This window comes from Erinaceus europaeus, chromosome 1 (assembly GCF_950295315.1).
Source record: "Erinaceus europaeus chromosome 1, mEriEur2.1, whole genome shotgun sequence".
Lineage (NCBI taxonomy): Eukaryota > Metazoa > Chordata > Mammalia > Eulipotyphla > Erinaceidae > Erinaceus > Erinaceus europaeus.
In genome coordinates, this window is record NC_080162.1 from 104615155 (window position 1) to 104640570 (window position 25416).

Here is a 25416-nt window from a genome sequence, read left to right on the forward strand (position 1 = left end):
GGACCGGTGGAAGGGTCCCGGTTCGAGTCCCCGGCTCCCCACCTGCAGAGGAGTTGCTTCACAGGCAGTGAAGCAAGTCTGCAGGTGTCTATCTTCCTCTCCCCCTCTGTCTTCTCCTCCTCTCTCCATTTCTCTCTGTCCTATCCAACAACAACAATAATAACTACAACAAAAAAAAAAGGGCAACAAAAGGGAATAAACAAATGAATAAATATTTTTAAAAATCTTAAAAAAAAAAAAAAAAAAGAAAGAAGCACATACCTACATTTATAAAAAAAAAAAAAAAAATCTCCAGTTTCAGGGCCAGCAAGATAGCTCACTTGGATAGGGCTCTTGCTTTCTCATGGGCACAACCTAGATTCAAGCCCAGTACCTCCCTCACTGAAGGAAGTTTTGGTGCTATAGTGTCTTTCTTCTCTCTGCCTCTGTCTCTATCTGAAACAGTTGGCATGGAGGGGTGAAGCTCCAGTGACAACTCAAATATATATTTCCCAGTTTCAGTACATTAAAAAAATTACCTCACTTTGTCTATATTTTTTGCAAAAAAAAAAAAAAAATCTGTTGAGTCATATCCTTAAAGTAGAATTACTAGTGCAATGACCAAGCATGTTTAAAGCATGTTTTACCGTATGGATATTTCTCAATGTATTAGAAAGTATATCTACCACATGATCCACCAATTCTTCTAGGTATCTATCTAAAAGATGCACATACACAAATACATACACACACACACCTAACCCAAAAAAGAAAAATCACCTATATTCATTGTAACATTATTTACAATAGACAAGATACAGAAATAACTTAAATGCCTAACAGCAAATGAGTGAATAAAAAAGATGTGGTGTGTGTACACAATAGAGTACTCCGCAATAAGAAAAAGTGAAATATTACCTTTGGATGCAACAAGAATAGAACTGCAGGAGGATATATTGTGTGAAATAAGTCAAGAGAGAGACAAATGCCTGGTGATCTCACTCATTTGTGGAATATAAAGAAACATAGTACATAGCAAAGGAACAAAAGTCAAAGGAAAACAAGCCTGTAAACTCTGACTACAGAACTGAGGTCACCAAAATGTGGAAGGGGTTCATTGAACTGTTCTGGAAGGATGCTGGCACTTTGCTAATGGATGTGGCAGGACATATTTTGAAGAGGTATAAAATTGTACCCCTGAATATACACATTATTATATATGATTGTTACTTTAATAAAAATTTAAAATAAAGTAAAATAAAATACAATCTTATCTTGCCTTCTAAGAAATCATGCATCTATTGTACCAATTCCCACAGAAAATGAAAATGAATGATAATGCTTTAGAAACAGAGCTATGTGGGTAATTCTCCAAATGTTTGACAGGCAGGTGGATAAAAAGTAAACTATCATCATGATGCAGTGCTATCTATCTCTCAAGCCCCTGGTTTTATCTCTCACTATAGTCAGATTCCTATAAAGTGTTACTTTATATAACTCTCCAACCCCCTTCCTTCCTACTCAGAAATGAAATGAAGTGTGTGTGTGTGTGGGGGGGCGGTGTTCAAAAAAACAGGTGGTACACAAACTCAACAGGCTATTTATCTCCCCTACACAAAATTCCTCAAGAAGCTCAGAGTAATAGAAGGTAAATAAAGTCAGAGATAAATTTTAGTTCCGGCCCCATCTCTTAGTAACAGACTGTCATGGAATGAAATGTAACATTTTTGACCTGTGCATGATAATAATCATATTTGCCTTATAATCATTAAAACCTGATGCAAAAGGTTAATGAGTAGACAGAAGCAAGAGCTCCATGAGTAACTATTATTAAGACTGAAAAAAAAAGATCAGGAAAGCTATGCCAACTATAAGAGCATCCTCAATGTTAAAATTTTCAAAACCTTGGCAGAAAAGTTGAAATAACTAACATTCTAGTTAATATATACTAAATAATATTGCACATTTCAATCTCCCCTTCCCTTTTTATATTCTTTATATATAATATGACATATACACTATATTATCTGTGTCCTTTATTAAGATATTCTATCTGGACAGTATCAGTACTACCTGAAACTTAACCTAGCATATGGTAAGCATTCAGTCAATGAAGAAATGAAGAAAGAAAAACAAAGGCCATCAAAAAAGGTGGAGTCATGTCAAAAATAAATTAATAAGTAAATATCTACTTAGCCTTTCTTTGTTTATTTTTTTATTAAGGGGCTAATGCTTTACAGCGAAATCATTGAGATGCATACAATTTATGTAATAGGCCCCAAAGTTTTCTTCCTGTCCTCCCTCCCCCACCTTCCCAGAGTCCTTTGCTTTGGTGCAATACACCACAGTCCATGTTTCACTTTGTGCTCTCGCTCCTTGTCCCTACTTTCTTAAGACCCACTAATCAGTGAGATCATCCTTCTCTTTTTGTACTTAGCCTTTTTTAAACCCATGCACATGTACTGGTGAATAATAAATTGTTCTGGACACTGAACACACCCAAGATACTCAGGCTCAGCTTGAGATAGATAGTGCAAAGAATGGGGCTAGAAGCCATGAGTTTCTGCTTTGGTTTTTTGTTTTGTTTAGTTTTTGTTTTTTTCTTAGATGTTGCCATTTCCAAGGCTGACCTGTCACAAGCTGGAATCTTGGGCAAGTCACTTAGCAACTGGAAACATGTGTTCTAAAATAAATAAGACTATTAATGCCTACCTGTCATAATTTTCTGATATGATGCAATAGATTATTTGTTTGGTCTTTAGATTGTCTCCTGAGGCTCAGGAGAGAGGAATGGACATTGAGAACTTGTTTGGAGGTCCTAGCAGGGAAGCACATCTACACATGTTCCCTTGACCAAGACAGTCAAGTCTGTCTTTCTTTGATGAAGTTTGTCCTCTTTAACAGAGCATGCAGCACTTTGTAAGGGACAAACAAAAAGGGTGAGGGAGGAAGGGGACACCCACCTAGCCAGGCAGATCAGCTGAATCAACCCTAATGATGAAGGGGGTGACACATCTCATAATCAGATAGCCCACATATGTTGATTTCCTATGATGCACATAAGACACGTAAGTAATGTGATAATATAGTGATATTTCCCATTTAAAAACATCTTTTTAATTTTTTAAAATTTTTTATTTATTTTCCCTTTTGTTGCCCTTTTTTTTTTATTGTTGTAGTTATTATTGTTGTTGTTATTGATGTCATCGTTGTTAGATAGGACAGAGAGAAATGGAGAGAGGAGAGGATGACAGAGAGGGGGAGAGAAAGATAGACACCTGTGGACCTGCTTCACCACTTGTGAAGCGACTCCTCTGCAGGTGGGGAGCCAGGGGCTTGAACTGGGATCTTTACACCAGTCCTTGTGCTTTGTGCCACCTGCTGCACTACCGCCCAACTCCCTAAAACATCATTTTTAAAGACCACATAAGAGTGGCAGATTCTGTTGGGATAGAACCCAAACATAAGTTTTTCCATGGCTTTGGACCTAAACCAACATTTTTAAACAAGTGTTAACCCTGAGGGAGGAGTTGGAATTTGGCAAGAAGGGAGTACAGTTTCCCAAAAACACAGCACCCTAGGATAATGTGTGAATGATTATCAAGGAAAAAAAAAATCTCATCAACTTTGGAAAAATTTTCTGGATGTTTCTGAGTTTCACTCTTTGGACATCCCCTGAGAATGAAGTTATTAAACAAAATTGTGGTCTTTCTGGTCTCCAGAAAGAAAGGAAGGCAATAGATGAGAAGATTCTGTGGAAATGACAGAAGGGGTACTTCTCATAGCAACACCCAAGGAAATACTTCTCCCTCAAGGTTGAGTGGTTGTGCAGAAGATCTACCCAGAGACCCAAAAACCAAGGGCAAAATTTCTTGACATGTATGTTTTGGTCCCCAATTTGCCTTTATTCCTTCAGAAGATACCCTTGTTCTCTAGTGCCTTTGGAAGCTAAAGCTTCCTTCCTCATTTTCAATAGTGATGAATCTACTCTTCTAGTAAGTAAACTAGAATTCCAACTATTGGGAATAGCTTTAAGTGTCCTAAATAAATCAGTTTTGTTCACCCTTTAGTCTTTATAGAGGATTCCAGCAACATGACAGGCTAAGCTTCCTGGAAAACTAATTTCACACACATCATAGGCCCTGTCCCCTTCCTGAGAAGCACCAAATGTGTGTAAATGACATAAAGACAAAGAACAAGCTTGAGGAAAGCTATTGTGGGCTGCTAGAGACTCTGAGAAATCCTGCAGTTAAAATGATACAAGGGCAATGCTCATGTCCAGCAGAGAAGCTATTACAGAAGCCAGACCTTCCACCTTCTGCACCACATAAAGAATTTTGGTTCAGACTCCCAGAAGGGGAGAAATGTTAGGGGAAGATGACCGAAGGGCTCTGAATTCCAATTCCATCAGAACCCGGAGAGAGAAGAGGGGAGAAAAAATTAAATTAAATTAAAAAGGAAGGACACTCAGAAGTAAGTAGTTGTGACTTAGAAAGGAAGAGAAAGCAGGACCTTAGAAAGAATGGGCAAATATATATAAATAGAGATAGATAGTTATAGAAATAATAGTTAACTCACAACTGTGATGTTGGGAGAACTAATGTACTTTTTAATGAAGGGAATGGAGACACAGAACTCTGGTGGTGGGAAAGGTATGGGACTATATTGCCTGTTACCTTATAATTTTATAAATCAATATTAAATCACTAATTAAAAAATTTAATGGGGCAAGGGAAGTAGGACTAATTTAACTTAGATTCATTTTGTATGTTTCAATTAACCAAAAAAAAAAAAACATTTTTTTCTTTCTTTTCATAAATTCAGTGTAACACATCTTGGGAAACACAATGTATAGAACAGTAATAATAACCTATCTAAAATATTATGACATCACTATCATTTCTATACAAGGATAGCATAGTACTAATATCTGTCTCTTAAACTAATCCATGTAAATTACTGATGATTATATACAAGAAATAAGAAATTGAGGTTAGTAGGTATTAAATGAAGTGGATAAGCACTTTTATTTACCAGAATTTTTCTTTAAAAAATTCACAAGGGGAGTCAGGCGGTAGTGCAACAGGTTAAGTGCAGGTGGCACAAAGCACAAGGACCCGCATAAGGATCCCAGTTCAAGCCCCCAGTTCCCCACCTGAGGGGGAGTCACTTCACAAGCGGTGAAGCAGGTCCACAGGAGTCTATCTTTCTCTCCCCCTCTCTGTCTTCCCCTCCTCTCTCCATTTCTGTCTGTCTTATCCAACAATGATGACATCAATAACAACAACAATAAAAACTACAACAATAAAACAAGGGCAACAAAAGGGAATAAATAAATAAATATTTAAAATTTTTTCACAAGAAGGAAAAGATATAACTTCCAATATATTTTATAAATTCTGCTTCACAAATAATGAGGAAAGATCTGTGTCTGTAAAGTTTCTGATTCTTCATCCATCAGGGTTACTTGAGTTGCAAGGGAAGGTATGTGATAACTTATAGGTGAGAGTTGGGGCAAGGTTCAGGAGGAGATTATGAGAAGAACTTATCAAGAATAATAGAAGTTACTTTTATTTCCTTCCTAGAGTGCTATACTTTTTAATTATATCTTATAGTTTATTGCTGGGAAGACTTTCTGTAAATGGCTAATTCTACTGTACATGAACAATCAGCACTCAAATTACAGTCTACTTCTGTCATCTGGCCACATTTTGATTCAGCTTATAGGAAATACAGTTACTTTCCAAACTGTTCAACAAGTTTTAGAATGCAGTCACATGATCTAGATATGAGCACCTACTCTATTTTAATTAGTTGACTAACAGTAGATAGCATGTTGGGCAGAGGGCCCAGCACTAAGTAGAATAGTTTTCATAGCAGCCCAGAGGTCAGGAATGGCAGTTGAGTTAGTCTAAGATTAAGAAGTACATATGGTAGAAAATCAAGGTGGCTTATGAGGGAAATTTGAGCATTATTGATGCCATGTTAAAATGTTCACCACACCAGTGAACCAAGGCTAAAGAACTGTAAGTCCACTGAAGATAGAAAAGGCTGAATAGAGGTAGAAGGGAAAAAGAGGTATTTAAGAGTGATGGTTCCAAAGTTTTCTGTAATCAAGATTTAAATATATATATATGTACATATATATACACTTATGTACACACACACATATGTATATAATCTTTATCTATTAGCTAGAGACAGCCAGAAATCAAGAGGAAAGGGAGAGACAGAGATAAAGAGATAAAGAGAGACACCTGCAGCACCGCTTCACCACTCAAAAAGTTTTCCCCCTGCAGGTGGGGATCAGGGGCTTGATCCCAGATCCTTATGTATTGTAACATGTGTGCTCAACTATGCCCAGCACCACCCAGACCCTTGTAATCAAGATTTTTTAAAATTTATTTATAAAATAAAAAATATTGACTGGGGGTGGAGCGATAGTGCAGCAGGTTAGGCGCACATGGCACAAAGCACAAGGACTGGTGTAAGGATCCTCATTTGAGTCCCGAACTTCCCACCTGCAGGTGATGAGGCAGGTCTGCAGCTGTCTGTCTTTGTCTCCGCCCCCCCCCCGCCGTCTCCCCTTCTCTCTCGATTTCTCTCCGTCCTATGCAACAACATCAATGGCAACAATAACAATAACGACAACAACAAGGGCTGTAACAAGGGTAACAAAATATGGGAAAAAGTGCCCTTCAGGTGCAGTGGATTCATGGTGCAGGCACCGAGCCCCATCATAATCCTAGAGGCAAATATATATATATAATCGGCAAGACCATAGGATAAGAGGGGTACAACTCCACACAGTTCGCACCACCAGAGTTCTGTATCCCATCCCCTCCCTTGAAAGCTTTCCTATTCTTTGTCTCTCTGGGAGCATAGACCCAGGATAATTATGGGGTGTAGAAGGTGGAAGGTCTGGCTTCTGTAATTGCTTCTCCACTGGCATGGGCACTGGCAGGTGGGTCCACACTCCCAGACTGTCTCTATCTTTCCCTGGTGGGGTAGGACTCTGGAGAGGTGGGGGTCCAGAGTACGTTGGTAAGGTCATCTGCTCAGGGCAGTCAGTTTGGCATCATCGTAGCGCCTACAACTTGAGGTCTGGAAAAGCTTAAAGATATAAAGCAGAACAAATTGTTTAATAATCAGGAACTTAAAGGCAAGAATATAACAGATGAGATTTGGGGTCTCCATTTTGGAAAAAACTGGTTGGTTTATTTTAGCTATATTCCAAGGAGCCCATGACTTTACTAATTTTTGCCTGCTCCCTACAGCTAACATGCAGGTGGACCAAAGGTATTGTCTGGGGAGATGTTCTCAGTGTTGGAAATAGGACTAGAAGCTGTATCAGGGCAGAGAGTAGCTCCCAAATATGGGAAAAGTAAATATATAAAAGTAACAGTATATAAATATTGTTAACTGTAAATCCCATTGATTTGATCAGGGGCCTATATTCTGTGTGGGAGCGTGTGTAACAGCTGAATCCCTGTAGGTCTGAGCTCAGATTCTATGATAATAGCTAGGAGCATTCTAGGGTGCACCCATTTCCAGACCCATCTTCTTCTAGTGGTAGAATATTTTGGTCCAACCTCCCTTCAGATAATGGGGCAGTCCCTACCATTGTTGATCCACATTGAGGGCAAGGTCCTGTAGGGGCCCATAAAGGGGTCCATTATGTTGTTCCTGATGGATATGACCAGTGACCTTAGAGAGAGGGATCTGTTAGAGGTATAGGACCATCATGTCTGTGTGGTGATCCCAGGACTCCATGACTAGGGCTACAGGAGATGAAGTGGCCTGGTAGTAATCAAAAGAGCCATCAGGAAAGTATACTGGTCTCTTGAGATTTTTTTTAAAGTCTAGGAAGACAAGATGTGAATGTTGTAGAAGTCATCCTTACGAACTTTGCCATAGTCCAAATGGTAGTTGCTGATAAGTAGCGCTGTGCTGTTAGAAGGCTGGTGGCTTTTATTTTGCCAAAGGGTCTTTTAAGAAGTCAGAAGTGTGAGGGCTAGGAAGATATCACAGTGGTTTATGCAACGCATGTTCATGCATGAGGTTCAGGGGTCCCAGGTTCAATACCCAGCAACACAATAAGCCAGAACTGAACTATGCTCTGGTGGAAAGGAAAGGAAATGAAAGGGGAGGGGAGGGGAGGAGAGGGGATGGAAAGAGATGGGGAAAAAGAGAAATAATGTAAAAAAATATATCTGGGCAGACATAATGTGGTACCTCTTGCATGAGCAGAAGTTAAGTGTGAAAGGCAACTACTGAACAATTTCACTCATATATGGAATATTATATAAAGCATGATAACTTGTAAATAATAATAATAATAATAGCCAAGCTGCCTCTCTGACTGTGAGAACTATGGGAGGGGAGAGGAGATAGGGGCACAGAACTTTGGTAGTGGTTGCAGTGTGAACCTATACTCCTATAATCTTGAATCTTATAACCCATTATTAAATCACTAATACAAACTTTTAAAAATAAGAAATGTTAAGGAAGGTTAACTAGGGAGGAACTACGGGAAGGGAAAGATATGAACTGCATAAAGATCAAGAGCAACTTGACCTTCTGGGAAGAACTTTCTGAAGTGGTTCAGGAGAATGCTAGTCACACAGAATGGCACAGAGGTGTAATATAAAGTATGGCTCTGGAGAAACATTGAGCTAAAATATGTAAGTGAACTTCTGTACTGCAAGCATCTTAGAACCCTTAACAGTGAATTTCCAAGAAGAGAATTATGGCATTTCCTTCAACATGATCATAAAATGGATCATACTATTGGAATTCTGTTGTAGGACTCATGGGTTTTGAAAGGGTTTTTTTTTTTCTTTTTTCTTTTTGTCACCAGGGTTATTGCTGAAGTTTCAATGCCTACATGACAAATCCACCACTCCCAGAAGCCACTTTTTTCCTTTTTTTAAATTCTTTTTTATTTGACAGGACAGATAGAAATTGAGAGTGGAGAAGGAGACAAAAAGACAACTGCAGCATTGCTCCACTGCTCATAAAGCTTTCCCCTAGCCCCCTGCTAGAGAGTAGGGGCTTGAACCTAGATCCTTGCATGTGGTAACATGAGTGCTCAGCCAGGTGTGTCACTATGAAGCCCTGAATTTTGAAATATTTTTAACTTTTTTTTAGTAATTTTCAAATATTCATTTATTTTCCCTTCTGTTGCCCTAGTTGTTTTATTGTTATTGTTATTAATGTTGTCATTGTTGGATAGGACAGAGAGAAATGGAGAGAGGAGAGGAAGACAGAGAAGGAGAGAGAAAGACAGACACCTGCAGACCTGCTTTACCGCTTGTGAAGCAACTCCCCTGTAGGTGGGAGGCTCGAACCGGGATCGTTATGCTGTTCCTTCTTGCGCTTTGTGCCACATGCGCTTAACCCGCTGCACTACCGCCCGACTCCCTGAAATATTTTTAAATGGATGAATGCTTAAGTTACTAAGTGAGTTATAAGTAGAAAAACAAGCAACTGATTGACAGAGGATCAAACTAAAGTGAATTGGTGCCCAGGAAGTACCTCAGTGTTGAACCCTTAAGCATAGGATTTTGGTTGCTTTTTCTTTTCCTTAGTATTTGTTTTTTATTGCCACTAGAGTTATCACTGGGACTCCACATCTGTATGACTAATACATTGCTCCTAGTAACTTTTTCTTTTTCCCTCTTTCTTTTATTTGATAGGACAGAGAGAAATTGATAAGGAAGGGGAGATAAGGAATAAGAAGCTTCCTCCTTGCAGGTGGAAACCGGAGGGCTTGAACCTAGGTTCTTGCACATGGTAACATGTGTGCTTAATTAGGTGTACCATCACCCAGCCCAAGCACAGGGTTCTAAGTTCAGTGCCCACTAACATATATGCTAGAGTAATGCTCTGTTTTTTTCTCCTTCTCTTTCTCATTAATAAGGTAAATTTATGCCAAAAGAATATTGAACCTACAATACTTTGGTATTTCCCTCTAAAGCACTTGCCATACTTACTCTGTTGCCCCCTTCTTACTACCAGTTATAGATCATGAATAAGACTTTAGACCTATCTTCTGCTTCTTCCTTAATTTTATAGAGGTTTTAGTCACTGCACGCCTACAAGTAGGTCTCTGTCAAATCAGTATTTGAATATGGAATGTTGGCAGAGCAGACCAAAATCTTGAAACCTTGTGTGCAGAGGTCCTTTGGTCTTCTACACAGTATACTTATACATATACATGCCTCATCCCTTACAGCCTTTTTCCTTTTCCAAAATGGCTGTAACCATACATACCCTCCTTTCTCTTCATTCTGATAGAAGGTGAGGAAGCAAATGTATCTTTCACTACTCTGCTACTTTGTAAACTGTCATAGTGATCTAGTTAGGGAGCAGTACCAAAAATCAATGCTTCTTCTGAAAGTGGAAAAGTGAGTCTTCCTCCTCTCCCTTTCTATGAACCTTCTCCCAAAGGTACAATAAATAGTACAAAGATCTCCACAATAATAAAGGTAGCATACAACTATTAAGCAAATGGCAATTTTGGTTTGAAAAAAAAAAAAAAACTTTAAAGAGTTTGAGTGGCTCTCAAGTTAGAATTTGTTAAAGGGGATACCAAGGTTTTCCTTGATATAACTGAATTTGGTGTTTTATTTTAGAACGTCAACTGGGCACCTCTATGGCCAATTCCAGTGCCCTCCCTTCAAGTGCAGCTGGGATCAGCAAGGAACTTATTGATCTGCAGCCCCTCATCCAGTTTCCAGAGGAAGTTGCCAGTATCCTGATGGAGCAGGAACAGAATATTTACCGACGAGTCTTGCCAGTTGACTACCTTTGCTTTTTGACTCGGGACTTGGGCAATCCAGAATGTCAGAAGTCCCTGCCCTGCCTCCAAGCATCCATCTCAGCATCAATACTTACCTCCCAGAATGCAGAAAACAATGCCCTTGAAGATCTTGTGATGAGATTTAATGAGGTAAGAAGCCACTTAGGCAGGATTGGATTTATCTTTATTTCTTCAATGTTGCACTAGGGAATGAACCCAGGACCTCACACACACATGATACAATTGCTGAGCAGCCTCCCCTGCCCTGTTTTTTCACTATTTTCTTTCTTTCTATTTATTTATTTATTTTGCCTCTGGTATTATCACTGGGGCTTGTTGCCAGCACTATGAATCCACAGCTCCTAGTGGCTACTTTTTTCTACTTTATTGGATAGGACAGAGAGAAACTGAGAGAGGAGGAGGAGACAAAGAGGTAGAGAGAAGGGGCCACGTGTAGAAGCGGGCACCTGGTTAAGTGCACACATAACAGTGTGCAAGCACACAGGTTCAAGCCCAAGGTCCCCACCTGCAGTGAGAAAGCTTCACAAGTGGTGAAGCAGGGCTGTAGGTGTCTCTCTGTCTCTTTTTCTCTCTCTGTCTTTCCCTCTCCTCTCAATTACTCTGTCTTTATCCAGTAATAAATAAAAGATTAAAAAGAGAGAGAGAGAGAGAGATCAACCTGCCAATTTCCATGTCCAGAGGAGAAGCAATTACAGAAGCCAGACCTTCCACCTTCTGCACCCCATAATGATCCTGGGTCCATACTCCCAGAAGGATAAAGAATAGGAAAGCTTCCAATACAGGGGATGGGGTGCAGAACTCTGGTGGTGGGAACTGTGTGGAATTGTAACCCTCTTATCCAGCAGACTTGTGTATCATTATTAATTCTATTTTTAAAAAACAGAGCGAGAGAGATAGATACATGCAGACCTGCTTCACTGCGAGTGTCTAAATTCAAGACATGGGGAAAAAAAAACATGAAAAATGAAAATTCTAGTAAATTGATCCCCATTGGCTTTTACTATTGGTCAAGAATATTTTAAACTTCTAGATCTACTTACTGAAATATATTTACAACCCTGCCCTATCCTTCTCCTTGTTGTTATCATTTTAACCTCCATCTGAAGTTAAAAGGGATTTATCTATTTTTTCCTTTTTTAAAATTTTTATTCATAAAATGGAAACACCGACAAGACAATAGGATAAGAGGGGTACAATTCCCACCAGAACTCTGTATCCCATTCTCTCCCCTGATAGCTTTCCTGTTCTTTATCTCTCTGGGAGTATGGACCCAGGGTCATTATAGGGTGTAGAAGGTGGAAGGTCTGGCTTCTGTAATTGCTTCCCCACTGAATATGGGTGTTGACAGGTCGATCCATACTCCCAGCCTGTCTCTCTCTTTCCCTAGTGGGGCAGGGCTTTGGGGAAGCAGGGCTCCAGGACACACTGGTGGGGTCGTCTGCCCAGGGAAGTCTGGTTGACATTATGGTAGAACCTGGAACCTGGTGGCTGAAAAAAGAGTTAACATATAAAGCCAGACAAATTGTTGACTAATCATGAACCTAAAGCCTGGAATAGTGCAGATGAAGATTCGGGGTCTCTGTTTTGGAAATAGCTAGTAGGTCTATTTTAGGTATATTCAAAAGGGCCCATGGCTTTACTAGATTTTGCCTGAGCCTGACCTCTGATAAACAGGTGGATCCAAATTATTGTCTGAGGAGATGATGTCACGGCTGGAAAAAGGACCAGAAAGCTGGATCAAGGAAGAGAGTAGCTCCCAAATATGGGAAAAGTGTATAAATATTGTTGACTATAAACCCCATCAACTTGATCTGATCTAGCCTTGTGAGAGTTTTCCAGACTGCTCTCCACAGAGGCTGGACCAGTTTATATTCCCACCAGCAGTGCAGAAGAGTTCCTCTGTCCCCACAGCCTCTCCAGCATTTATTGCTGCTGTCCTTTTTGATGTATGCCATTCTCACAGGGGTGAGATGGTATCTCAGTGTTGTCTTTATTTGCATTTCTCTGACAGTCAGTGACATGGAGCAATTTTTCATGTGTTAGCCTTTTGGATCTCTTCTGTAATGAATGTTCTGTTCATATCCTCTGCCCATTTTGGGATGGGGTCATTTGCTTTTTTGTTGCTAAGCTTGCTGAGCTCTTTATATATTTTGGTTATTAGTCTCTTGTCTGATGTATGCCATGTGAAGATGTCTCATTCTGTGAGGGGTCTCTTTGTTTGCTTAATGGTTTCTTTTTCTGTGCAGAAGATTTTCAATTTAATGTAGTCCCATTGATTTGTTTTTGTTTCAGTCTTCCTTGCAATTGAGTTTGTCTGATCAAAGATGTCTCTGAGGTTTAGGTGGGAAAGAGTTCTGCCAATATTTTCCTCTAAGTATTTGATAGTTTCTGGTCTAACATCCAGGTCCTTGATCCATTTGGAGTTGATTTTTGTTTCTGGTGGGATAAAGTGGTTCAGTTTCATTCTTTTGCATGTTTCAATCCAGTATTCCCAGCACCATTTATTGAAGAGAACCTTCTTCCTCTATTTAATATTTTGGGCCCCTTTATCAAAAATTAGATTTCCATAGGTGTGAGGTTACCTAAGTTTTTATAATCTAATTTTAAGTTAATTCTTGGTGAAGAAACTTAGATTAATTGTCATAAAATTGGGAATCAAAGGTGAATCGGTGATTTTTAGTACTTCCAAGTAAGTGGCGACATGGAAATAGTTTAGCTAAGCAACTTTAGAACATAAACAAGATTTCTGGGAAAACACTTAAGCTACTTGAGAGAACAGTTTGTTTTCAGTTATTCTCAGGTATCTATTTTCATACAAATTATGGAGATACTGATAGAAAAATCAGGCTTATTTAGGCCTTGAAAATTAAAAATGGTCTCCTTTAGATAACCACAATAACGTAATATTAGTTGCTTTATGTACCTAAGGGTAGAAAAGGTGACCCTGGAAATAATTATGATCACGTACATGATTTGCAAGTGTAACGTTCTGAGTTTTGGGCACTGAATATACCAGAGTGACACTCTGGTTCTACCTATCTACTCTTAGTAAATATATACATTTATTTTTAAAGAAAAGCTGTATTACATTAAGAGGGTGTTCTTAAATTCAAAGTTTCCACTATTTGGAGTGACTTTTCTTCAAAATTAGTATGGCTTTATTTTCCATAATGAAAAGGAAGGAAAAGGTCTACCTTATTTATTTAAAAATTAAGTGTTCTGGACTGGACATTTTCAAATGTTTAGTCCTGTTTTGTCTTTATGACAGTTGCATCAGGCAGTTGTCATTGTCCCTGATCTACAGATGAAGAAGGTAGAGTTTAAGCAGCAAAGTAAATACTGGTACTATAGATTATGATCCACTGAAGAAAACCAGTATTCATGATTTCACACTGATATATATAAACAAGAAGTGATTTTTAGCTCTTAAGTATGGGAGAATTCCAATTGATAAATGTAGAAGAAGTGAGAGAAAAAAGAATGAAGGAAATTACAACAACACAGTAATAAACTGTTACAAGCAGTAACACAGATAAATATTAAAATTATGAGACAAAAATGGGGTGAGAAACAAGATATTTGCATAGTTTCAAAATATCTCTCCACAAAATATTTATCAATTACCAAAACAGACAAACAAAAAATACCCACAAGGAAGCCAAGTGGTGGTGCACCTGGTTAAGTGCTGACATTACAGTGCACAAGGACCCAGGTTCAAGCCCTTGCTCTTCACCTGCAGGAGGAAAGCTTCATGAGTGGTGAAGCAGGGCTGCAGGTGTCTCTCTCTGTCTCTCTCCCTCTCTGTCTTCCCCCTCTCAATTCCTCTCTGTCTCTATCCAATAATAAGTAAATAAATAAAATATTAAAAAAAAAACACCCACCATGGTGAAATTCAGTAAACACCATTTTATTTATTTATTTATTTATTTTTATTCTTTTTATTGGGGAATTAATGTTTTACATTCAACAGTAAATACAATAGTTTGTACATGCATAACATTCCCCAGTTTCCCATATAACAATACAACCCCCACTACGTCCTCTGTCATCTTTCTTTGATCTGTATTCTCCCTATCCACCCACCCCAGAGTCTTTTACTTTGGTGCAATACACCAACTCCAGTTCAGGTTCTACTTGTGTTTTCTCTTCTGATCTTGTTTTTCAACTTCTGCCTGAGAGTGAGATCATCCCATATTCATCCTTCTGTTTCTGACTTATTTCACTTAACATGAATTTTTCAAGGTCCATCCAATATCGGCTGAAAACAGTGAAGTCACCATTTTTTACAGCTGAGTAGTATTCCATTGTGTATATATACCACAACTTGCTCAGCCACTCATCTGTTGTTGAACTTCTGGGTTGCTTCCAGGTTTTGGCTATTACAAATTGTGCTGCCAAGAACATATGTGTACACAGATCTTTTTGGATGGATATGTTGGGTTCCTTAGGATATATCCCCAGGAGAGGAATTGCAGGATCATAGGGTAGGTCCATTTCTAGCCTTCTGAGAGTTCTCCAGACTGGTCTCCACAGAGGTTGGAACAATTGACATTCCCAACAGCAGTGTAGGAGGCTTCCTTTGACCCCATACCCTCTCTAGTATTTGCTGCTGTTATCTTTTCTGATGTATGACATTCTCACAGGAGTGAAGTGGTATCTCATTGTTGTCTTTATTTGCATTTCTCTGACAATCAGAGACTTGGAGCATTTCTTCATGTGTTTCTCGGCCTTCTGGATCTCTTCTGTGGTGAATATTCTGTCCATGTCCTCCCACCACTTTTGGGTGGGGTTATTTGTTTTCTTGCTGTTGAGTTTGGCAAGATCTTTATATATGTTGGTTATTAAACTCTTGTCTGATGTATGGCATGTAAAGATCTTCTCCCATTCTGTGAGGGGTCTCTTGGTTTGGGTAGTGGTTTCTTTTGCTGTGAAGAAGCTTTTTGTTTTTTTATTTTTTTCTTTCTTTATTTTCTTTTTTAATTTATTTTTTATTTAAGAAAGGATAAATTAACAAAACCATAGGGTAGAAGGGGTACAACTCCACACAATTCCCACCACCCAATCTCCATATCCTATCCCCTCCCCTGATATCTTTCCCATGGACCCAGGGTCATGGGTTGCAGAAGGTAGAAGGTCTGGCTTCTGTAATTGCTTCCCCAATGAACATGGACGTTGACTGGTTGGTCCATACTCCCAGTCTGCCTCTCTCTTTCCCTAGTAGGGTAGGTCTCTGGGGAAGCAGAGCTCCAGGACACATTGGTGGGGTCTTCAGTCCCGGGAAGCCTGGCCGGCATCCTGATGGCATCTGAAACCTGGTGGCTGAAAAGAGAGTTAACATACAAAGCCAAACAAATTGTTGTGCAATCATGGACCCAAAGGTTGGAATAGTGGATAGGAAGTGTTGGGGGGGTACTCACTGCAAACTTTAGTGTACTTCTGCTTTCAGGTATATATTTTGCACTTGTTTATGGATATGTGTGAACATATGCTCTCTCTCACAGAACCTGGTGTATATCTAGGTTTTGGGACTTTGTTAGAAAGTGATCAACCTGGGATGGAATTCAAGAATGCTATGAAAGGAAAGGTCTCACCTGAGTAATGAAGCTGAAGGGTTGCCATTCCACACCTGAAGTCTCTGGACACAGTCTGAGCTGAAGCATGTTGAGGTGGCAATCGTTGCGTTGATTAGGTTGCAATTGGCTGATGCAATATTATTTGATATGGATTGGGAGAGGCATGTGGGAAAGTGGGCCCTATCCTAAGGTAGAGGAAAACATTGGTAAAACACTTTCCCACCTACACCTCAAGGACATCTTTGATGAAATAAACCCAATTGCAAGAAAGACTAAAGCAGAAACAAACCAATGGGTCTACATCAAATTGAAAAGCTTCTGCACATCCAAAGAAACTATTAAACAAACAAAGAGACCTCTCACAGAATGGGAGAAGATCTTCACATGCCATACATCAGACAAGAAACTAATCACCAAAATATATAAAGAGCTCAGCAAACTTAGCACCAAAAAAGCAAATGACCCCATCCAAAAATGGGCAGAGGACATGAACAAAACATTCACTTCAGAGGAGATTCAAAAGGCTAACAAACATATGAAAAATTGCTCTAGGTCACTGATTGTCAGAGAAATGCAAATTAAGACAACACTGAGATACCACCTCACTCCTGTAAGAATGGCATACATCAAAAAGGACAACAGCAACAAATGCTGGAGAGGATGTGGGGACAGAGGAACCCTTTTGAATTGCTAGTGGGAATGTAGATTGGTCCAGCCTCTGTGGAGAGCAGTCTAGAAAACTCTCAGAAGGCTAGACATGGACCTTCCATATGATCCAGTAATTCCTCTCCTGGGGTTATACCCCAAGGACTCCATAACACCCAACCAAAAAGAGGTGTGTACTCCTATGTTCATAGCAGCACAATTCATAATAGCTAAAACCTGGAAGCAACCCAGGTGCCCAACAACAGATGAGTGGCTGAGAAAGCTGTGGTATATATACACAATGGAATACTACACAGCTATCAAGAACAATGAACCCACTTTCTCTGACCCATCTTGGACAGAGCTAGAAGGAATTATGTTAAGTGAGCTAAGTCAGAAAGATAAAGATGAGTATGGGATGATCCCACTCATCAACAGAAGTTGAGTAAGAAGATCTGAAAGGGAAACTAAAAGCAGGATCTGACTAAATTGAAAGTAGGGCACCAAAGTAAAAACCCTGTGGTGAGGGGTAGACATGCAGCTTCCTGGGCCAGTGTGGGATGGGGGTGGGTGGGTGGGATGGGACACAGTCTTTTTGTGGTGGGAATGGTGTTTATGTACACTCCTAGTAAAGTGTAGTCATATTAATCACTAGTTAATTAATATGAGGGGAAAAATTAATTGTATGTCTCGAAGTTTTTAAAACACAGACTGAGTTTTCTTAATATATAGGCTGTGTATTTAATATGCAGACTCTTGCAAAAGCCTAGACCAAGTAGACCAGAGGCAACCAGTGGCACAGCTATTTACAAGATACTGGGTTCTATACAGCAAACCCTAACAAAAGGACTTTTCAAAGTTAACCCAATTACCAAATAATGTGATGATAACATTAACTATCCATTGTCTTTTTGAACACTAAGACAGCAAGAACCTCACATCTCCACTATAGAGCCTATATTTCTCCCAGTCCTGGAACAAGCGTTTTAATTTGATGTAGTCCTATAGGCTTAGACTTGCCTTAGTCTTCTTTGTTGGATTCATTTCATTAAGATGTCTTCAAAATTTATGCAGAAAAGAGTTCTGCCAGTATTTTCCTCTAAGTATCTCATAGTTTGTGGTCTAACATTCCAAGTCCTTGATCCACTTGGAATTTACTTTTGTATTTGGTGAAACAGAGTGGTTCAGTTTCATTCTTCTGCATGTTTCAACCCATTCTTTCCAACATCATTTGTTGAAGATTCTCTGCTTTCCCCATTTAATAGTCTGGGCACCTTTGTCAAAGATTAGATGTCCGTACGTGTGGAGGCTCACTTCTGAGCTCTCAATTCTATTCCACTGGTCAGTATGTCTATTCATGTTCCAGTACCAAGGAGTTTTGATGACAATGGCCCTATAATACAATTTGAGATCTGGGAGTGTGATGACTCCAGTTCTGTTCTTTTTTTCTCAAGATTGTTTTGGCAATTCTAGGTCTTTTCTGGTTCCAGATAAATATTTGTAGCATTTTTTCTATTCTCCTAAAAAATGTGCTTGGGATCTTGATGGGGATAGCATTAAATTTGTATATGTCTCTGGGTAGTATATTCATTTTGATGGTGTTATTTCTACCAACCCATGAACATGGAGTATCTTTCCACTTCTTTGTGTCTTTTTCAATTTCCTTGAGTAGTGACTCATAATTTTCAGTATACAAGTCTTTCACTTCTTTGGTTAGGTTTACTCCTAGATATTTTATTGTTTTAGTTGCTATAGTAAAAGGAATTGATTTCTGGATTTCAATTTCTTCTAACTTAGTGTTTGCATAGAGGAATGCCACTGACTTTTGAATGTTAATTTTATAGCCTGACACCTTACTGTATTGCCTGATGATTTCCAAAAGCTTCCTTAGGTTTTTCTGTGTATACTATCATGTCATCTGCAAATAGGGAGAGTTTGACTTCTTCTCTTCCTATCTGTATCCCTTTAATTCCTTGCTCCTTCCTGATTGCTATGGCAAGAACTTCTAACACTATGTTGAATAGTTATGGTGATAGTGGGCAGCCCTGTCTAGTACCTGATCTGAGTGCAAATGCTTCTAGTTTTTCACCATTGAGTATGATGTTGGCTGTAGGTTTGCTATATATAGACTCCACTATATTCAGGAATTTTCCATCTATTCCCATTTTTTGTAGTGTTTTGATCATAAAGGGATGTTGTATTTTGTCAAAGGCTTTCTCTGCATCTATTGATATGACCATGTGGTTTTTGGTCTTGCTTTTGCTGATGTGGTAGATCACATTGATTGATTTATGTATATTAAACCAATCTTGCATGCCTGGGATAAACCCCACTTGGTCATGATGCACAATCTTTTTAATATACTGCTGTATCCGGTTGGCTAGAATTTTGTTCAGTATTTTAGCATCTATGTTCATCAGAGATATTGGTCTGTAGTTTTCTTTTTTGGTTGTGTCCCTGTCTGCTTTTGGTATCAGAGTGATGTTGGCTTCATAGAAGCTGGCAGGGAGTATTCCAGTGTCTTCAATCTTCTGGAAGACTTTTAAAAGTAGAGGTATTAGTTCTTCTTTGAAGGTTTTGTAGAATTCATTTGTAAAACCATCTGGTCCAAGACTTTTATTTTTGGGGAGATTTTTTGATAACTGTTTCAATTTCATTAGCTGTGATGGGCCTGTTGATGTTATCTACTTTCTCTTTACTTAGTTTTGGAAGTTGGTAGGTATCTAGGAAATCGTCCATTTCTTCCAGGTTCTCTAGCTTGGTGGCATATAGTTGTTCATAGAAGCCTCGCATGATATGTTGAATTTCTGCGGTGTCTGTTGTGATATCTCCTCTTTCATTTACTATCCGATTTATTTGGGTCTTCTCCCTTTTTTGTTTTGTGAGTCTGGCTAAAGGTTTGTCGATTTTGTTCACTCATTCTAAGAACCAACATTTACTTTCGTTGATCGTTTGTATGGTTTTCTTATTCTCAATGTTATTGATTTCTGCCCTAACTTTAGTGATTTCTGTCCTGCTGGTTTCTTTAGGGTTCCTTTGTTCTTCTTCTTCTAGGTCTTTAAGATGTGCAATCAGGCTGTTTATTTGTGCTTTTTCTTGTTTCCTAATGTGTGCTTGAATAGCTATGAACTTCTCTCTCAGTACTGCCTTAGCTGTGTCCCAAATATTTTGATAGCTTGTGTCTTCATTTTCATTGAACTCTAGAAACATTTTGATTTCTTCCTTGATTTCCTCTTTGACCCAGAAGTTGTTAACAAGTGTACTGTTGAGCTTCCACATTTTGGGACTGTTAACTAATCTTTTGTTGATTGTTAAGTGTTAGTTTAATTCCACTGTGGTCTGAGAAGATGCTTCGGATGATTTCAATGCTCTTGAATGTGTTGATGCTGTCTTTGTGGCCTAACATATGGTCTATCCTTGAGAATGACCCATGTGGATTTGAGTAAAATGTGTATTCCAGTTTCTTGGGATGAATGACTCTGAAAATGTCCAGTAGTTCTAGTTATCTATCTCTTCATTTAGTTCCCTTATGTCTTTATTGATTTTCTGCCTGTCAAGTTGACAGAGTGATCTGTCAAGTTGAGAGAGTGGGGTGTTGAAGTCCCCTACTATGACTGTGTTGCTGTTAGTATATTGCTGTAGCTCTTTCAGTAGAAGTTTGATGTATTTAGATGGCTTCTCATTGGGTGCCTAGATATTAATAATTGTTAAGTCCTCTTGATTGACTGATCATCTGAGCATTAAGTAGTGTCCATTCATATCATTGTTAATATTATCTATTTTAAAGTCTATCATGTCAGATACGAGAATAGCTGTTCCTGCCCTTTTTTGTGGGCCATTGGCTTGTATGATAGTTTTCCATCCTTTCACTTTAAGTCTGTGTTTGTCTTGTTGAGTTAGGTGAGTTTCCTGTAGACAGCATAGTGTTGGGTTGTGTTTTCTGATCCATCTTCCTACTCTGTGTCTTTTAATAGGTGAATTCAGGCCATTGACATTTATTGATATCAAAGATTGAAGATATTTTAATGCCATTCTTGTAGAGTTTTAGAGTGTTCTGATATATGACCTATTTATGGTGATCTGACTGTTTATACAAGACCTTTCAGAACTTCTTTCAGGGCAGGCTTGTTGATAGTTGATTCCTTCAACTGTTGCATGTCTGAGAAGGTTTTGATGCCTCCATCTAGTCTGAGTGACAGTCTAGCAGGATATAGTATTCTTGTTTGAAAGCCTTTCTCATTGAGCACTCGATAGATATCCTGCCATTCTCTTCTGGCCTGTATTGTTTGTGTGGAGAAGTTTGCTGCTAATCTTATGGGTTTTCCTTTGTAGGTGACTCTTTGTTTTTCTCTTGCCGCCTTCAGGATCCTTTCTTTATCCTTATTCCTTTACATTCTAAGTATGATGTGTCTTGGTGTCTTTAAGTCTGGGTTAATTCTGTTTGGGACCCTCTGGGCTTCTTGAATCTTTATGTCTTTGATGTTGTCTAGACTAGAGGAGTTTTCAGCTATTATGGCCTGAAGAATGCTTTCTTCCTCTCCCTCTCTTTCTTCCTCTGGTAAGCCAATAATGTGTATATTGTTTCTTCTGAAGTCATCCCATAGGACTCTGTTGCTGTTTTCAGCATCTCTTAATCTCTTTTTGAGATCTCTTAGTTCTTTTTTAGTTTTCTCTTATTCATCCTCGATCCTTCTAATTCTGTCTGCAGCCTCATTGAGTCTATTCTCTCTGCCCTCTACTGTTTTCTGGAGTTCATCTATTTTTGTTACCTTGTTCTGATACTATTTTAGCTTGTTCAGCTAGTTGTGTTCTTAGTTCAGCTAGTTGTGTTCTTAGCTCAGCTATTTCAGCTTTCAGCTCTCTAATAATCTTGAGATAATTAGGGTTTTCTTCAAGAGTCTCATTTTTTGTTCCTGTATTTCTGATTACAATTATTTCAAACTCTTTACTCACCCCTGTGATTATTTCCTTAGCTAGTGTTTGGATGTTGAACTCGTTATCTTATGTTTCACCCTTTGGGGGACTTTTCACTGGACTGTTGTCCTGGTTAGTTTCTCTAATATTTCTTCTTGTTGGTTTACCCATTTTATATATTATGTTATGAGTTCCCTCTCTCAGTACTTTTCAAATTACTGATCACTATTGTCTGGATTGACTTGTGTCTAAGTAAGGTAATTAAAGGGTTCAAAGTGATGGAAGTTAACAGTTGTTTCAATAGTTTTTAATCCCTGAGTTGGAGCTCAGTGGTTTAAAAGCCTCTTTTTTTTTTTCTTCTCTGTAGGCTATGGGAGCCTGAGGGCTTTTAAACTACAATTAGGCTTCTTAGCTTAATCACTGACTCCTGACAAAGAGATAAAGCAGGGTGTGGCAGAGATACTCCAGTGGTTATGCAGAGTTTCACAGCCCCACTGCTATGCCACCAAGGTATAGGTCTTCTCCTGAGTTTCCTGGTTAGATCTCTGTACGCTGGTGTCCCTTCCTGCCGCTGCTCCAGACTCTGAGGGCAGTAGCAATGGAGACTCAGAGTTGCACTTGGTGAGTCTCTGGGGAGTCCTTTCCTCCCTTCAGTTATCCCCTTGTTGGTGGAACAGACTGGAGGTGGTGTCTCAACTGATAAACTGCCGGACTGTTACCAGCCACTTAGTCTCTCCCTAGGCTCCTCTCTGTCACCAGTCACACGTATTTGCACTCACTGGTGATTTGGTGGGTTCCTGTAGTTATTCTCAGTAAACACCATTTTAAGTGATCAAGATATGAACTGGGGAGAGATAGCATAATAGTTATGCAAATGATCTCATACCTGAGGCTTCCAGGTCCCAGGTTCGATCTCCAGCACCACCATAAACCAGAGCTGAGCAGTGCTCTGGTAAAAATAATAATAATAATTGATTAAAATTTAAGTTTATAAAAAGGTGCTGAAGATGAACATGAACAGTGGTAAGACATACCAATATGTCCCCCACCCCCATATAATAAGCTACATGATCTCTGGAGCTATCTCTAAGAATATAATATCATCTCTATGGAGGTGTTGTCTTTTAGAGAACTGAATATCTAAAGCTAGTCATCAGAGGGAAAAGAACCATTAGACAACTCTTCATTGAGGGTCACTCTGCTCTTAAAAAATGCCAAGGTCATGAAAGCTAAAGAAAGGCTAAGGGATTGTTAAAAACAAAACAAAACAAAACTTAGTGGTGTGGGATTCAATTGGACCTTGGACTAGAGTGAGAATATTAATGGAAAACTTGTCATTCTAATGAAGCCTGTTATTTAGTTAGCTATTAATATATCAGTGTTAATTTCCTGGGTTGAATAGTGGTGTCGTACCTATGAAAGACACTAGGGAAGAGCTCTGATTGATTACCACCAGACATTAGGAGAAGCTGGCTGATGGGTAAACAGGAACTTGGTGTCTGTTTTTTAGTAATTTTCTGCAACTCTAAAATTACTTTTAAATTTTAAGAAGCAAAGCTAAATAGCTTGTCTAAGGTCACAGTAGCTGAGTGAATGTCAGAATCTATGTTTGTCTTCAGAATCTTTTCTTACTCTTACTTCTCTTTTTATTAACAATTGAAGTCTTTAGTAAAACCAGAATTGCTAATTTACAGTTTAATTAGCCTTGGTTATCTTCCCTCCTGATTAAACTTGTTTTATCAGTCTCTTGTACATCTGTCCTTTTTCAATTCCTCTTTCTGTTTTTACTGTTAGTCAGCTTTCAGTATTCTAGACTTGTGCCATCAGTCATTCATTCACTCAAGATTTCATTTGTTGACTACCTACTATCTAACCTTTTATTTCTCCATTGATTGTCAAACATATGCTTTAAAATGAGAAATCAGCAAGATATGATATTTGCAACACTGCCACCCAAACTTTGGTTCTGTCAGAAATAAATACACAAAATCAACACACTTTCCTCAAGTGGAAAATATAATAGAAATTCCTTATAACACTAGAGAAGCTCAAAAAATATTAGCTTCATTGCAAGAGTGCCCATGACTTAGGAGAGAGGCATTTATTTGTGCATGCAATTACTTATTCATTGAACATTTATTCAGGAAGTCTCAGAAAGAAGGCACTATGTTGTTTACCCCCCCCCATCCCCAAAGAAAGTGAGTGACAGTCTGTAACTACCAGAAGTTAACAGTTTTAAATTGTAGTAAGGCATGGGTACAAGTAACTACCCAGAAAGGCAGAAAGTACTTGTAGTGTGAGTGGTAGTAGGAACTATGATGAGTGACTACAGCTGTCTGCTCAGGTCTGAGTTTTGGGGATGGACCTCCTCCAGGAATACTTGAAACAGAGGAGAAATAGCTTGAGGATCGGAGCACATTCTGGGCAAAAAGACAATCATTTCTTGTTGCAGTCAAGACTCATGACAGTCAGGAGGCACCCTGATCCTTATTTTCAGTGAATGTGATAATGAGCTTGAATTTTCCCAAATTCTTTACACAATGACTTAACTGTAATGTGGGGAAAGGGAAGAAAATCCCTGATGCCTTTGAACCAATACTGCATAATGTTCATTCTTAGGAAAATATGTTTGAAATGCAATTCAGAGTATAGTCATGAATTAATTGGAAGGCTTTGGCTTACTTAAGGAAGGCCAGGAGATAAATAATTTAAAATCAATTTAGATTGTGCTTTGGAGGCGGTGCTTCTCCCCAGTCCTCCTTTTCTCTTGCCCAAAGTCATGAATCCTTGTACAAGTAGTGACATCTTAAAGGTAATTATTTCTTTTTCCTTGCAAGTAAACTGACACACGCGCAAGGAGTCAATGCTAAGTTGGTGGTAATCAAGACCTGTGTTAGAGGGTAGGTTCTGTACTTGATTTGGGAAGCAGGTCACTTGAGTCCTTGTAATGTGGACACCTCTAACATGTCACATTTTTTGTCTAAAGCTCCAACAAGTCAGTGTGCTCCCTTTCTCTTCTTAGGTTAAGCAGCATCACTTCTTAGTCACCCAGAAAGTCTCTTACTTTGACAGCCTCCAATCATATTTTATTTTGTTTTTGTTTTTGTTTTGCCACCAGGGCTATCACAGCTCCAGAGGTAATTTTCTCCTTTTTTTTTTTTTTTTCACTTTCTCTTTACTTGGTAGGACAGAAGGAAATTGAGGAGAGGGAGGTAGAAAGGGAGAGAGACAGAGAGACACCTGCTGTGTTTGCTTCAGTGCTTGTGACACTTCCCCCTGCAGGTGGTAAACTTATTGCTCTTTTTCTACCCAACTACCTCCTCTAGCTGACATTTCTTTTGATCTCACCGTTTGTTTAACTTTTCTTAGAATTAATTCCAGACCTATTTATCTTTTCTAGAGGAGGCAGAGAAGCTTTTTTTTTTTTTTTAAATTTTTAGATAACAGTAAAGACAGAGAGTGAAAAAGACCACAACACTA

The 25416-nt window shown here is 38.9% G+C and overlaps 1 protein-coding gene across 3 annotated transcripts in view; it reads left to right on the forward strand.

Moving 5' to 3' along the window:
- Nucleotides 1-25416, forward strand: part of PLCE1 (phospholipase C epsilon 1) — a 447646-nt gene that overhangs the window by 218440 nt on the left and 203790 nt on the right. For all 3 annotated transcript variants that reach the window (XM_060192220.1, XM_007535620.3, XM_060192230.1), the window contains one exon: nucleotides 10617-10933. In XM_060192220.1, the coding sequence (XP_060048203.1) occupies nucleotides 10617-10933 (317 nt within the window). The remainder of the gene's footprint in view (nucleotides 1-10616; nucleotides 10934-25416) is intronic.